This window comes from Oncorhynchus mykiss, chromosome 9, assembly GCF_057628025.1.
Source record: "Oncorhynchus mykiss isolate SJ-2025 chromosome 9, ASM5762802v1, whole genome shotgun sequence".
NCBI classification, from domain to species: Eukaryota; Metazoa; Chordata; class Actinopteri; order Salmoniformes; family Salmonidae; genus Oncorhynchus; species Oncorhynchus mykiss.
In genome coordinates, this window is record NC_143030.1 from 27,156,807 (window position 1) to 27,171,504 (window position 14,698).

At 43.0% G+C, this 14,698-nt stretch overlaps 2 protein-coding genes across 2 annotated transcripts; both read right to left on the bottom strand.

The window, feature by feature from the left end:
• Positions 1 to 1,887: 1,887 nt before the first annotated feature.
• On the bottom strand, positions 1,888 to 6,715 carry spata6l (spermatogenesis associated 6-like). The gene is given in 15 exon segments (XM_090185788.1): positions 1,888 to 2,237; positions 3,094 to 3,216; positions 3,219 to 3,268; positions 3,270 to 3,336; positions 4,085 to 4,196; positions 4,198 to 4,308; positions 4,588 to 4,643; positions 4,646 to 4,682; positions 4,928 to 4,977; positions 4,980 to 5,048; positions 5,294 to 5,335; positions 5,457 to 5,505; positions 5,836 to 5,881; positions 5,883 to 5,971; positions 6,532 to 6,715. Coding segments are annotated over 15 exon segments (1,299 nt in total). The 5' UTR covers positions 6,580 to 6,715.
• A 169-nt stretch (positions 6,716 to 6,884) lies between these two features.
• Positions 6,885 to 10,576, bottom strand: trmt10a (tRNA methyltransferase 10A). The gene is made up of 7 exons (XM_021615170.3): positions 10,110 to 10,576; positions 9,386 to 9,554; positions 9,087 to 9,158; positions 8,874 to 8,948; positions 7,982 to 8,131; positions 7,650 to 7,755; positions 6,885 to 7,456 (listed from the first exon to the last, which is right to left on the bottom strand). Exons 1-7 carry the CDS (start codon positions 10,277 to 10,279, stop codon positions 7,185 to 7,187), a joined length of 1,014 nt encoding a protein of 337 aa, XP_021470845.3. The 5' UTR covers positions 10,280 to 10,576; the 3' UTR covers positions 6,885 to 7,184.
• Positions 10,577 to 14,698: the final 4,122 nt, after the last annotated feature.

Sequence of the window (14,698 nt, forward strand, 5' to 3'; positions counted from 1 at the left end):
ATTGTAATTAGTAACGTAACTTTTGGATTACCCAAACTCAGTAACATAATCGGATTACTTTCAAGTACTTTTAGATTACATTCTCCTTAAGAGGCATTAGAAGACAAACATCCATCAAACACATTTGGGGTGCCATCAAAGTGGTCTTTGGCTTGTGTTCAGACTCGCTCAGGTGGAACAAACTTAAACTTGCACCTTTTTTCAATGCTGAATTGAATGTCATTGAGAAAGTAGAAAGATGTCATAATGGCTGTTTGGCAAACATCCTTTCTGAATTTAAAAGTAATCATGTAGTTTTTCAAAAGTATCTCTAATCTGATTACAATATTATTGCTGTAACGTAACTGACAACAGTAAATGTTTTTTGTAATCAGTTACTCCCCAACCCAGGTTCTTATGCTCAGACGTTATAGCAAAATGAACGGGAGCCTAATCTAGCTTTTCTTTAGTTGATTGTAAATTCTCAAAGATTATAGGCTAGGTTACACCTTCAAATGTTATAAATGGAATGAAATGCCTTTGTTCTCTCTCTTATCCTGTATCCCGTCCATGGAGGAAGGTTGTATGCCTAGTAGGCATTTCTTTGTTCATGCCTTGTAAGTTAACCTTCGGATCTATATGCTTGGAATAATGCCTTGTAATGCTTGTTAATGCTTTATAACTTCATCTTTATGCCTTGTATGTGAATCCATTAATTTAACAAAGAAATTAAATACACTTGTATTTAGAATTCCATTTCTGAGACATTTCTTGATTGCCTATTACCGTAACTCAGCTATAGTGTTCTCACATATTGCTATTTATCTTCTGGAGTCAGACAATTCATTTAATGGGCTAATTGCTTCGTCTTATTCAGAGTCGCATGTGATGTAAATATAACATACATATATCAAGTAATAATACCCCACTACAAAGGTACGGTGATGGAATAGAGCTAGATCCCAATGTAAGAGTAAGGTTTTGGGATGAATGCAGAACATAAGTTAACACAGGCTTAGGAGATCTTATACGTTTTGTTCTATGCGATAATATCAGTCAGTTAACATGACCTTTATGAATTATGAAGCTTTGTATGTGCTTTTTTGTTTTATTCTACAAAATGCTTCAACATTCACAAAAAGTGACCTTAGCTGCAGTTGCGTAGGCAGAAATCAGTTGATGGCAGGGCCAGCAACAATCTTACATGTGCCATAATTTGGGCACTCAAAATCATTCAATTATCATAAAAGCCTACCCTACACAGCAAATTATCCAGTGTTAAATCAACACTGACAGTGTTCAATTTGACACTGGGCCAGTGTCTATACAGGTCCACACTTTTGAGTGTTAAATTAACATGGTGCTTAGTGCAGACGCTGTTACACTTTGTAAGTGTTAGGGAATGAACACTTTCAGTGTTATGCAATAACACCTCATATAGTATTTCTAACACTAGGAAGTGTATGTAGTTTGCACCAATGGTGTTACGCAATAGCGCCTCATTTATTTAACCATTACACCAAGACATCCGCATCTCTTGACAAGGTCACTCAGTGTTGGGTTAAGGACATTACAATAAGTCTTTATTGCCACATGCACTTATGTAAGCGTTTATAAAGACTTCAGAATTGGAAGCAGAGTTCCACCCATGACTGTATTTGTTAGTGACAGAGACATGGTTGCTGAATTTGTTCATGCTCAGTCCTGTGGACTTCACCAAGTGAGTTCCTGCTGTAGGAGAATGGTATCATTAAAATGTTACTGTTTATGACAATACATTACATATATCATAACGCATTGGTCACCAACCCGGTCGATCGGCAGTGGTCACCAACACATCAGCACTGAGTTCACATCGCTAGCTCAATCCCATATCTGTTTGTGCTATCTTGCCAACACTTGTCATTGTCAATCTTGCCAACACTTGTCATTATCAATCATGCCAACACCTATGTCATTGTCAATCTTGCCAACACCTATGTCATTGTCAATCTTGCCAACACCTATGTCATTGTCAATCTTGCTAACACCTTTGTCATTGTCAATCTTGCCAACACCTATGTCATTGTCAATCTTGCTAACACCTTTGTCATTGTCAATCTTGCCAACACCTATGTCATTGTCAATCTTGCTAACACCTTTGTCATTGTCAATCTTGCCAACACCTATGTCATTGTCAATCTTGCCAACACCTATGTCATTGTCAATCTTGCCAACACCTATGTCATTGTCAATCTTTGTACAAAAACAGATCTGCTCTATGACATCACACAGCAGCCAGAGAGAAAGAAGAGACAGAGACAGATAAAGGGAAAGAGGAGAGAAGAGGAAAGGGTGAGGGGGGATTTCTGTCTTTCTGCTGGAGTTCCAAGGTCCACCCATCATCAATTCTGCATTTCTATCTGGTGTATCCTCCTGTCCATACCAAACTCCACGGTGGCTAATTGCTAATACTTTTAATAAAATGAGTGTGATGTGATCAGACATTATGACATTGTCAAAACATTGGCTTTCAAACAAAGTGTAGGGATCAGGCATGAATGACTGCAGACCTGGGTTCAAATACTAGGCTATACGTTTAGCGTTTGTTCTAGCCTGCCCGGCGTGCCAGATGGGCGGGGTTTGCCGGTTTACAACTATGCTATTGGTTCCATTGCGCCAGGCAAGCTCAATGAAGCTGACAGAAAAAAAAGTAGCCTCGAAAGGTTTGAGGCTGTTGAGAATGTAACTGGGTCAATTGAAGTTACAATCTTTTCAAGGTACATTTGGGGTCAATTGCTGTTGTGATTACTGTTATGGATTCCTATCCACCCACTGCAGATGATAGTGGTGTGTGTGTTACTCACATGGGAGAGTCTGTGCACTGCTCTTGGGGTGATAGGGAGTCCTCGGACGCGGTGATGGACCTCCTCCCACCTGCCCTGGGAACTTGGGCGTAACCTGTCCATAGAAATTGAAATAAGAATCAGGACAGGGTCAGGCCAGGCCTCAACTGGGGCCTTCTGGTAAAAACTTGCCCCGCACCAAGTGACATGGAGGACCTTTGTCAATGGCATACGCTCCTTATCGGAGTCAAGGGTTTACGTCAAGTTAAGTCAAATAGGCTAGACATACCTATATGGCTCAAGCTTTCCATGTAGGCGTGCCAAAGCATGGAAGGGATGGGTGTGGGTGTGGGTGTAGGGGTGGGAGACCCCCCTTTGTTAGCCAGGAAACATTGCTGGCTTGGACCTGGGAGTAGTCCAGGAGATTGTCTGTGTCAGAGGCCGGGGACCGTGGGAGACAAGGAGAGGGTGTGTCTGGCCATGACAGGGAAGAGATGAGGTGAGGGAGTTGCCAGTACCACGCCAAGGGTCCCTCTTCTAGGGACAGGAGGAGAACACAGCAAAAACACAATATAGTCGAATACAATAAAGTGAGGTAACACGTCATTTGAAGGGGTATACATAAAATGACAGGCACGAACCCAAGTGATTGAGTTGGGAGTCCAAAGCCTGAAATAACCCTATCATTTGCCAAACGGAATGAAGAGTTTTGTTTGATTTGGAACTGGTGTCCAAAGGTAGACACTCGTCTTTTACATGAATTAATGATGTGCTGCTTTTGCTGTCTCCATATCCTTTGTTGTTATTGTCTAATTATTGTTGTTGTAGTATGTATTAGCTTGTGCAATCAAAAAAATCATCTTTAGGGGATGGATAAAGTACTATCTAATCTTACCTTATTAGTTGAGTTCAATGTCCTATTTCCTTTATCAACAATGTCATAATCTCAATAAAAGCGTGTTATGCCCAGTACAGGAAATCATTGCTACATGACAGACCAGGGCCGTGGATAAAAACACATCTGGGAATATTCCTCATCACTACAAATAACAGTGAGCTATTCTCTGCCATCTGCTGGCTGTAATGCCACACGCACACACAAACACATAAATGCATGTGCGCACACCCACCCACAAGCACACACAAACCAGATAAAATAACATGAACACACATCAATACAAATATCACATGAGCCCACTGACTTGTCGCTGGCTCGCTGGTATAAAGTCATACTTTCATTTGTCACCATGACAACTCATACCACTAGAAGTTAAATATACTAACATGGCAAGGTCAAAACTCCTCATCCATATCCCAGCTTGAACCCAAACTGAGCTGTGCCAGTCGACCCACGTTTCCATGACAACCGTCCATCTGGCCGGCTTTGTACGGGGGAGAGGGAGCACAACCTGGGCATTGCTGGTGCCCATCGGGCACTGTCCCAATCTCCTCCTCAAAACCCATTACGGGACCTTGTAGTGTGTTCCTTTGGCACCACCGTCCTCTGTGAACAAATGAACGAAGACAAGAAAAGAGCAAACTATTATGGAAGCAACATGTTTGACTGCATTCCATTTATTCCAGCCATTACAATGACCCTGTCCTCCTACAGCTCATCCCACCAATCTTGGTCCTTGGTCCAATGGGAATAAGTGGTTGAAATTATATTCTGCCCATAGGCATACAGCTCCTACCTTGGACCAGAGACACCTCGTGCTAAGGTAGGGGACAATAAAGTCTACGGAGAGCGATAGAAGTGCTGATGATGTAGTGAAAACATTACCATTGGAGAACTGAGATGGGTGTTGTTGACCGTGGCGTTCGCAGAGCACTCACTGATGTTGTTCTGGTGGAGAACTCTAACCTTGGAGCAATGCCCTAGGGAAGATGACAGAGTGGACGACTTGAGTGGCCTGATCCACTAGTTGGAAGAGCAGCTTAATGCGTCAACATAAACTGTGTCCTCTCAGTACATGTACGCTGTCTCTGTATTTTCCTACTGTGACCTATCAATTAGTGTCCAGTGAAACATCTTTGTCTCACACATCTCACTGTAGCAGGACTATAGCCTTCATCTCCACAGTGATGGTGTAAGCTCTGTGATGTAAAAAGCTCCTAATTACAGGGAAGCTAATGGATCGTGTCATGAGAACATTTCTGACCAATCTAGAGAAGGAAGCAGTTTGGGTTCTGAGAATAGGAAGCTTCTGGTGTCCTCCTCAAAGCAGGCCAAGGCCTTCCCCACTGCAGCAAAGCATCCAGTGGTCAATCATTGTGCTCCTGTGTGGCTCAGTCAGTAGGAACTTGGTGCTCACAATGAAAGGGCCATGGGTTCAATTCAGTATACTAAAATGTATGCACTCACAGTAAGTTGCTTGTAAATGGCACATGATCAACTTGCTTATTGTCTATTAGGCTGTCGTGTTAAACACTTAGCCAATTGTTGGACCAAAGTCCCTTCTTAACATTTAGAAGACAAATTACAGCACCTGGAGGAATCAACTGTACCAATTCAACTTTGACGGTTTCACCTAGAGAAAAATAAGTAAACAAATAGTAGTTGAATATGAGCATACAATATTTAACATTGTAGTATTAAAATGTATCAAATAGGCTTGTCTACAGGCACAGGTATATAAAATAGAACTTTACTCTCCAGCCTCTATGCAACATCTCCTGGGCCAACAGCATAGTGGAACACCTGAATAGGAAGAGAAACGGAACAAATCTCATTAGAAAATCTTGTTCATACACATTCTACGATTTCTCTGTTACCAGTGTATGGGACAACTGCATGGTGCCATACCTCCTGGCATCCAAGAGAGCTATAAGGTGTACAGGCTTTTGTTCCAGCCCTGCTCAAATCCACCGGAGTCAGCAAATCAAGCCTGCTGATGAACAGCTGTGTAGTTGGTATCTACTGTGCAAGAGCTGGGCTGGAACAAAAGCATGCACACCTGACAGCTCTCCAGAAGAGTTGGTTGGCCACCCTTGGTTTAGAATAATCAGGAGATGTGTCACATTGATCCACCTTCTCAAATCTCATCTTCTCTTGAAACAGGAGTGGGAAGATGGGGGAGACACTCCAACTTGTGGTATTGGCCCATGAAGCACCCACTGAGGTAGATGTCATCCTTGGCTGGCAAATGCCCACTAGGGCATGATGCCTGAAATGCATCATTATATTTAACAACTGGTTATGGTGTCATGACATCGGGTTTGCAAACAGTTAGGATGTAAGTTCCCCGTTGATAATGTAGCAATTGAAAAGGAAGATCCAACCAAATTGGGGCTTATACCACAACTCTCCAATGATGATGACCATCTGTGCCATAAAAGCCCCGGCCTCATGGCAGCGGCAGTAGTGCCAGTACAGTACACTCAAGGATACACAATTACTGCAAATAAAAATGATGAAGTCCGGTAAAATCAAACACTGTGGATGGATCCCACAAGATAACCAATGTCATTATTGTTATGCATATCCTGCATGAAAACGTACAAAATTGCTAGATATGCATGTGTTGGAACAGAGACAGTTGAGTTTATTTTCCTGGTTGCTCGAGAGAACCCAAGGCATTAGTGCTACATGGACGTGTTAGTTGAATGGGCTAGTTTCCAGATAGATAACGTTAAATACAACACTGTAAACGACGCTCCTCACAAAAGTAAACTACTGTGAAGCAGGTACGTTAGCTAGCTAGTTGAATTAACAAAACGTTCTTACCGCCCTGAGCTGTAATTAAACTACCACTTTCATTGCTTTTCTATTCATTTGATGTTAGCTAGCTGCTAATGTAGTTTATCAGGCCATGTATATTTAGCAAACAGAAGCAAGCACAGGTCAGCGTCATGTGGTTCCATGGCGTCTGAAACTTTCAACCAGATAATTTTAGGTGTATGATCTTTCCTTGGCCACAAGAGGGCAGTGATTGCAGTGATTCTCCTGCAGAATTACCCATTACATTTACAGTGCTCCAGTGCTTGGATGAATTACCAGGCAACTTTAATTGCACATAGGTGTATGTAGGTTATTTTTCCTACAGAGACCCAATGTTATACCGGTAATATCAGTCTGTGTAAGTCAAACTGTTTTAATTTAATGAAAAGCATTAGACTTGCTACAGAGCACCAATAACAGGTCAAAAGGTATAACATATCTGCAAGTGTGTGACTTGTTCACTTAATATAGGCACTCCATGTCAAATATCTTCCATTAAAAAAGCATAAATCAACAGAAATCTGATAACAAAACACAGACTAAAAATTACTATAATTCTGCAATCAAAAATAACTCAAACTCGCAATTCACTAAATCAACCATTTTGCAACAGATAACAATTTATATTAAGACCCAGAAGAACATGGTAGCATTTGGGGCTATGCTGCAGTCTGCTCTTTGGGAGCCTCTTTCAACTGCAGTGTGTCCTGTCCTCCCTGTCCTTTCTCCTGTTGGTCCAGTGTGTTCGGGGTGTTCTGTATGACTGTCTCTGCTGTGTCTGAGTCTCTGTCAGAATCCTCCTCTTCCTCCTTCTCTTCCGTCGCTGTTCCCTCTTGGCCCAGGGGAATGGCCCCTTTCCTTAGAGGCAGGACGGTGAAGAAGGCCTCCTGCCAATCCCTCTTCTCCAAGTACACCAGCATGATCTCAAACACTGTGGCAGGGAACATGCACACACAAATACAGTTATACATTAAGAATTGAATATTAAAAACCCTTATCACATGCCACTCATGTTTTTATTTACATTTCATAAGTCTGTCAATGCTACACACTACATGAACAGGCTACGGTAAATGGAGGTGGTTTCCTATCTTGAGGTGTAAATCATTAGGATAGTTCCTCACCGTGGTTGACCGCCAGCACTTTGCGGCTGTTCATCTTGACGAAGCTGTTCAGCGGGAGCTGTGCGTGGTCGATCCCCAGCTCCTGAGCCCGCTCAAAGGTGATACCCTACAGGACAAGGTAAAAGGTCAAACATAATGCTCACCAACGGCTGACATAAATGGGACCTGACGAGGGCTCTTATTTCAATGGCTCAGATCGAGGTGAAGTGTCTAGGGGTAGGGGGTCGATTTGGAATTGGTTGTCTTGACTTGCTGCTTAACATACCCAACATGTTGAGAACAATACTCAATAGACCATAAATTAATATTCTAGGTCATTCTGTAGTCCTGACCTTGTGGTGGTTGTGATCCACCAGGCCTCCGATGACGTAGGCCTTGGTATCGTCCAGCTCCGTCAGAACGTTGGGAGAGTCAGAGGTCAGGTAAACCAGCTGCTCTTTGGCCACCACCTCGTGGTACGCCTCTGCTTTCACCGTTATATCCTGCCCAGGACGGGGACACACACACATACATACAAACAAAAAGGTACCAGGTGTTAATGTAAGTTGCCACCTCCTAACCTACACAACACCCACAGCCTAATGACATATTACTCTTCCTTCTTCACTTGCTGCCGTCTTGAACCACTCAGATTGCATCCCTAAGTAGTGGGATATTTAATGGGTAATATGGTTGGCATCTGATGGAAAGTGTTGGCAAGTGTTTGGGAGAGGTGTTGACTTGTTAATGTATCTATTTGCACCCAGCTCAAAACATCTATTTTTTATTTTATTTATCCTTTATTTAACCTGGCAAGTCAGTTAAGAACAAATTCTTATTTACAATGACGGCCTAACCCGGGCCAAACCCTAACGACGCTGGGCCAATTGTGTGCCACCCTATGGGACTCCCAATCATGGCCAGTTGTGATACAACCTGGAATCGAACCAGGGTCTGTAGTGACGCATCTAGCACTGAGATGCAGTAGCGTAGACCGTTGCATCACTCTTGTTTCACCAGACAAGAGTCTTGCCTACCTTTCACCAGAGCTTTAAATATGGAAACCCCCACGAGACATTACTCCCCATATGTATGCATACCCCTCAAGTCATTTCCTATCTTCTCAAACAAAGTGTAACACCCGCAGTGCCTCTCTGAAAAACACCCCCCCCCTAACTATTTCCATTAGTCATTTCAACATGCATTGGCAGTGCGTATCCAAACTAACAAACAGGGTACACTCACCTTCCAGTTAACCCATCCTTCATCGGTCTTATCCATGTTTTGCTTCAGCTGTCCACCAAGGCTGGTTAGATAAAACTGGGAGATGAAGAGAGAGAAAATACAGCACTAAGATGAATGAGTCTTGAATCACGTGAGTTCAGTGGTGGTTGATGGATGATTCTGCAACCGATGATGATGATGATGCAGGGGGTCCTGTGGGGCAGGTAGACTCACCTGAACAGGGTGCACCACTCGTCTGTTCACCGCATAGCATCTCTGGATTTGCTTATGGAGCTTCCTAACATCCTTCACAGGGGAAACAATACATAAAGCACCGAACACAGGGCTCAATACTGTGCCATCTTCTATGTACACGAAACGTTGCAGTCAGATAGGAATGCCATGAATAGAACTGCCGTGATTCGTTACTCTACATGTCTGAGATTAATGTTTGTTCTACACAGTATATTTATATCTGAACATTCCACAACGTTGTGCCCTACTGACCACGGGGGCCCTGACAGTCTTGCTACCTTAAGCATCATGAGGTTGTCGAAGCTGCAGTCTATCACCAGTCTCAGGGGGCTGCTGGGCTTCACCTCTTTCCTCAAACGCTTCCGGCCAGCCACAAACTCCCCTCCCTCCTCCCCCTGGGTCTTCCTCTCAAGGCTCCTCTTCTGCCTCTTCTCCTTCCGCTTCTGCCTGTGAAGCACACAGTCAAACAGAACTTTAAAAGTTAAGACAATACACGACATGATGATCATACACAAAATGGTGCTTTCTGCTTTCGGATATCAACAACATTACAATTTGTCATGTGGGCATTCTTCAAGGTACAACTTGCCATAAATCAATAGTGGCAATCTTGGTAGATTTGAATGATGTTGTTGTTGTTTGTAAGCAGTATGATGATGTCATACTGTTGAGTTAATTATTGCCCAGTATGCCCATAATCACTAAGAGGTAGCCTAAGTGAATACAGGGGGCAGTTTAAATGTAAAACATCACTTCTGTGAAACACAGTATACCTAGCTAGTTATCTAGCTACTTGCCTGGAAACCCCATGTTGAATTGCATTTAATTCTACGTTGGCACAAATGAGTGTTAGGATCAATAAAGTTGCCACTCTCAACCTCTACAAGCCAGTATGTTGAATTAAATGAAATTTAAAGCATACTATATCAATTGTTACAACTATTGGTCCTTTTGACCGTAGGAATGTGAGACAATATATCCACAGGATATAACGTTACTGACTTGCGAAGGTTCCTTTCCTCCTCCCATTTCTGATGACTCAAAAGCTTCTTCCTCTGGTTTTTTGAGAGAATCTCTGTTCCCCCGTTATTACCGATATGTGCATCCTTATTCTCAGTGGCAACATTGTTCTCCCGGGACGGCGTCAAATCTTTGACAGTGTCGCTGGACATTTGACGAGTATTTTTTATTCTGTTGTAAACTGAATGCTGAGTGTCTTCGACCAAGCTGCCTGGTTGTAACTACTAGCTAGCTTGTGTTCAAATATACGCACGTACTACGGAAAAGTAAAGCTTACCAACCTCATGCATTTAATAATTCACACACACATTCACTTTTTAATCGAAAAGTACCATCTAAGAACCGAACAAATTGGAAAAATATTCCCTGTCAGTCTGGCCATTCCACATGTAGCTTTTTCGTTGTCGCACAGTGTGTCGTCATCAGCAAACACCTTATTCTTCTTAGGTGGGGTTTAATGGAGGTTGGCATCCGATTTGTTGCATTACCGCCCCCAACTGGACTATAGTATAAAGCCATTATACTTTGTGATACAAAATCGGAAAAGTGGAAATAAATAAAAACACCCTTCCAGCTAACCCTACACTCATCAGAAACACACTACCTCGTTCCACTACTTTGACAATATCTGCTCCTGCACCATGCCAACCACCTGGGGAGATGAGACACCACCACTCAACACAGCCAGGAACTCTTTTGAAGTCAAATCTCATACACCCAAGTACTTCTCTGCAGCTGCCACCACAACATCTATTTTCTGTGATTTGAGTTCCATTTCTGCAGTTCCATTTCTTGGAACGCTAAGAAGCCAACCTTACTGATGCATATATCACTCATTGGCCTATCCCTCTGTGCTGTAACAGATCTACTTCTCACAGGGATCCTCTCAGGATCCCTCACCCTTGACCCATCCTCCTCTACTTTCCTCACTACCTCAGCATATGACACCTTCTGCTTGACTCTGACTCTGGTCACCTAACCTGCCTCTCTCGCACCAGACACTTCCGATCCCCAGCAACATGGGCACCCCTACAGTTGACACACACAACTTTTTACAGCCAATCTACACAATCACAAAATTGGGATCATAGAAATTAAAGTGAAAGTTCTTCTTCAACTTATAAAACAAGTTGAACTTGTTTCAGTTGAAATGAGATATAAGTAATATCTGACATTTCTGAAACATGAAACTCTTCCCTGTTCTCCTCTGTTTAACTCCAGGTGCAGGTAAATTATTTAAGTATTTTCTGTTATTGTTATTATTATTTATTTTTTTCGCCATTAATGCTAACTTTCATCCCTGTCTGTTTTCACACCCTTATGCCCAGACGTGCTGGGATCCCTACAGGTGCAATGGCTGCCCTGTCAACTGATGGATGAGAATGTATGGACAAATGCTGAGGGACACATTGAAACTAAAGGCATCTACAGAGATGCTGTGGTGCAGTTTGGCAACTCAGGAGTCATAGTTTAGTAATGGAGGGTAAACTCAGTTTACCCAGTTTTCTTTTCATGAATTTACCCATAGCCGTTAGTATGATTTATATGGCTCTGGGTTTTCAAACAAAAAATATCCACAAGTTAAAGGTGCAATATGCAGAAATCGCTCTGGCATTTCCTGGTTGCTAAAATTCTAATAATTTGCCTAATACCTTCCCCACACTCTCCCTGTAGCCCCTGTCTCTGTGTAGCTGTTATGGTGCTTATGAACCGCTCTCCGTCTGTGTTGCTGGGCCTGCAGAAGGAGCCGATCCTGCACTGTCAGTTTGACGTGGACCACAAGGCCTCTCACCTCACAGTGGAGTGGCATCTACAGCGGCACGGCGCGTACCGAACCAATCTGTTCAGCTACTCCAGCAGCTCAGGGCAGACAGAGGGCAGCGGGGTGGCAGTAAAGGGCATTGCCAGGGGTGACGCCTCCCTGACTGTGCCCGTTACCAGTGTGAGCAGTGAGGGGACGTAGGTGTGTTCCATCCGTGTACCCCTACTCAGTGGTAGCCTGGACATTGCCCTACTTGTCATGGGTGGGACCTCTGGGGGTGTGAGGGGTGTAGCTCACCGTGTTGGGGTGAATTCAGTTTTCAACTCAGTCAAATCAGGAAGAGTACAATACTTTACTTGCGGAAGTATACGTAAAGGTTCACAACTTCACATAATCACACGACAGACACTATTAAATGATACCTCACTAACCTCTTCATAATATTGCCCGTCTTTCGTGTTTCACCCTCAGAGCCTCCCCGTGTATTCTTGACCACCTATTCAAGGAGACCAGTAGTGGTCAACGGCCTGAGTAGCTGGAGAATATCACTTACTACAGTCACCATAAAAACAACGATGGTACCTACTCTCTGTCAGCCTTTGTCAGGCTGCGGCCCTCCCCCGAGGAGTCAGAGTGCGCAATGTATTCCTGTAGAGTGTCTCCTTGCCAGGTCTGTACATCCACAAGAGCATTATTATAACTCCTACATATGTGTGGCCTGTACCATTTTAAACCCAGAGTTTTTAGCAGCTTCATGGTTAAGCATGTTACTGCTCTGCAATTTGCTGTTAGTGCATAGGGAAGATTGGAGCTATATCCAACACGGATCAATTGTAGGGTAACTTGGGGTAAAACGTAACCCTACCTCAAAATACGTTTTTTGGGAGTGACTTAAAAAATTGTGATGACATTTTTAGTTGAGTAGTGGCAACCAGGGAAAGCTTTGGGGCGGAAAGGCCAGACATTTCTCCAGAGGAAACAATGTGTGTGGTACTATGTTTTTTATTTTTTTATTAAATAATTGCTTTTATTTAAAATTTCTGTAGTGCTTCTGGATTGTGCATTGTTTAAACGGTTATGCTATACTTGCTTCTGTCTTTGTTAATCTGGAAGACATACATGTATAGCCTATATAGTCTGATGTAGACTATAGATTGTAGCAATATAAGTAAAATCCATAAAGTCATATTATCATTTCCAAACAGGGAGACTGGAGGGAGGGACCTCGGGAGAAAGGGAAATGTCCTCTGTCAGTATGTCTGGAATGTGTTGCTGGCCAACTGGGATTAAAGGGTCTCTTCCACATCAATTTGATCCTTCCGAAGTCTGGCCACAACCCTGTCTGTGACCTTCCTCCGCCTGGGATTAGCCACGATACACAAATGCTGCTGGATCAGGTCTGTCGGGCATAAAATGAGATGACAAAAGTCACTGCTATTAACCTACCATAACATGGTCTAATTGAACACACTTCAACGGCCATCTATAGCTTTCATAGACAATTATTTCATAGACAAGTCTCAATACCCTTACACGACTTGTCTTGACCATTACAGTGTGTTATACTCTCTCTGAATATGTCTGTCTAGAAATAGTCATAAAAGAGGCCGGTTTGGTATCACCTGTTTCTTTGATCTTACAATCTTACTTCCTTAGTGAAAGCTGGAATGTTCCGCTTCATAAACAGTCATTGTCGTTAGATGACAGGCATTCCATATCCAGAGTGGCTGTCATACCTTGTTTATTTATTTTCTTTATAGGGCTTATATAGTATGTGGCATTCTGTGCTGGGCTTGTGCCCACTGTTGACTGCATTTTGACCAGTGTGGACAGGTGGACTGTAAACGTTTGATGTTAAAGCTCCATCAATAAAAGGACAGTAGATAAATTACAGGAGTCAGGACCACAACAGGTGGTGCAGTATTTGTGTCATTTTTGCCTGGATGCATGCCTGGTGAAGGCAATGCTTCAACTCTAGATGTACAATGCTCTTAGGAAAGCAAAGCAACTCTGGATCATTCAAGCTGTGGGTTTCAGAATGGAATGGATGTGTGATGAAGCAGAAAAATAAATAATTGAAACATTCTATGTAAATAAAGTTAGATCTGGTTTGAATGCTGTCACAAGTGGAGAGAGGAGTAGGCAGGAGGCAGTCGGAGGTATAGAACTACTGAGTTTTTAAAGCACTATATAAAAGCGGGACGAAACCCAAAGTGCAAAATAATAAAGTACTCAGGAAATAGTAGGAGAGATTCCTCTCAGGAAAACAAGCAACATTTACAATGACCGACAAAGACAAATGACAGAGGGAGTATATATGCAGTGATAGAGTGGGTATTGGAACCAGGTGTGTGTAATGATGACGAGACAAGTCCGGGGTTGATGAGTGGGCGTTTGCTTCAGCAGCGGGGTGCCGTCAACCTTGGGCACAACCCCGGTGTCATTCCCTGACCATAGAGATCCTTTTATTCTCTATGTTTGTTTGGTCAGGGTGTGACTCGGGTGGGAAAGTCTATGCTTTCTGGTTCTTTGTTTTTGGCCGGGTATGATTCTCAATCAGGGATAGCTGTCTATCGTTGTCTCTGATTGGGAATCATACTTAGGCAGCCTTTTTCCTTTTCTCATTTCTGGGTTGTTGTCTTTGTTAGTGGCATGTATAGCCTTACAGAGCTTCACGTTTGTTTTGTTGTTTATTGTTTTGTTGGCGACATGTAAAATAAAAGAATGTACGCTTACCACGCTGCACCTTGGTCCGGTCATTTCCTTGACGACGATCGTGACACCCGGAGACACAGTGCGGGTCAGTCGG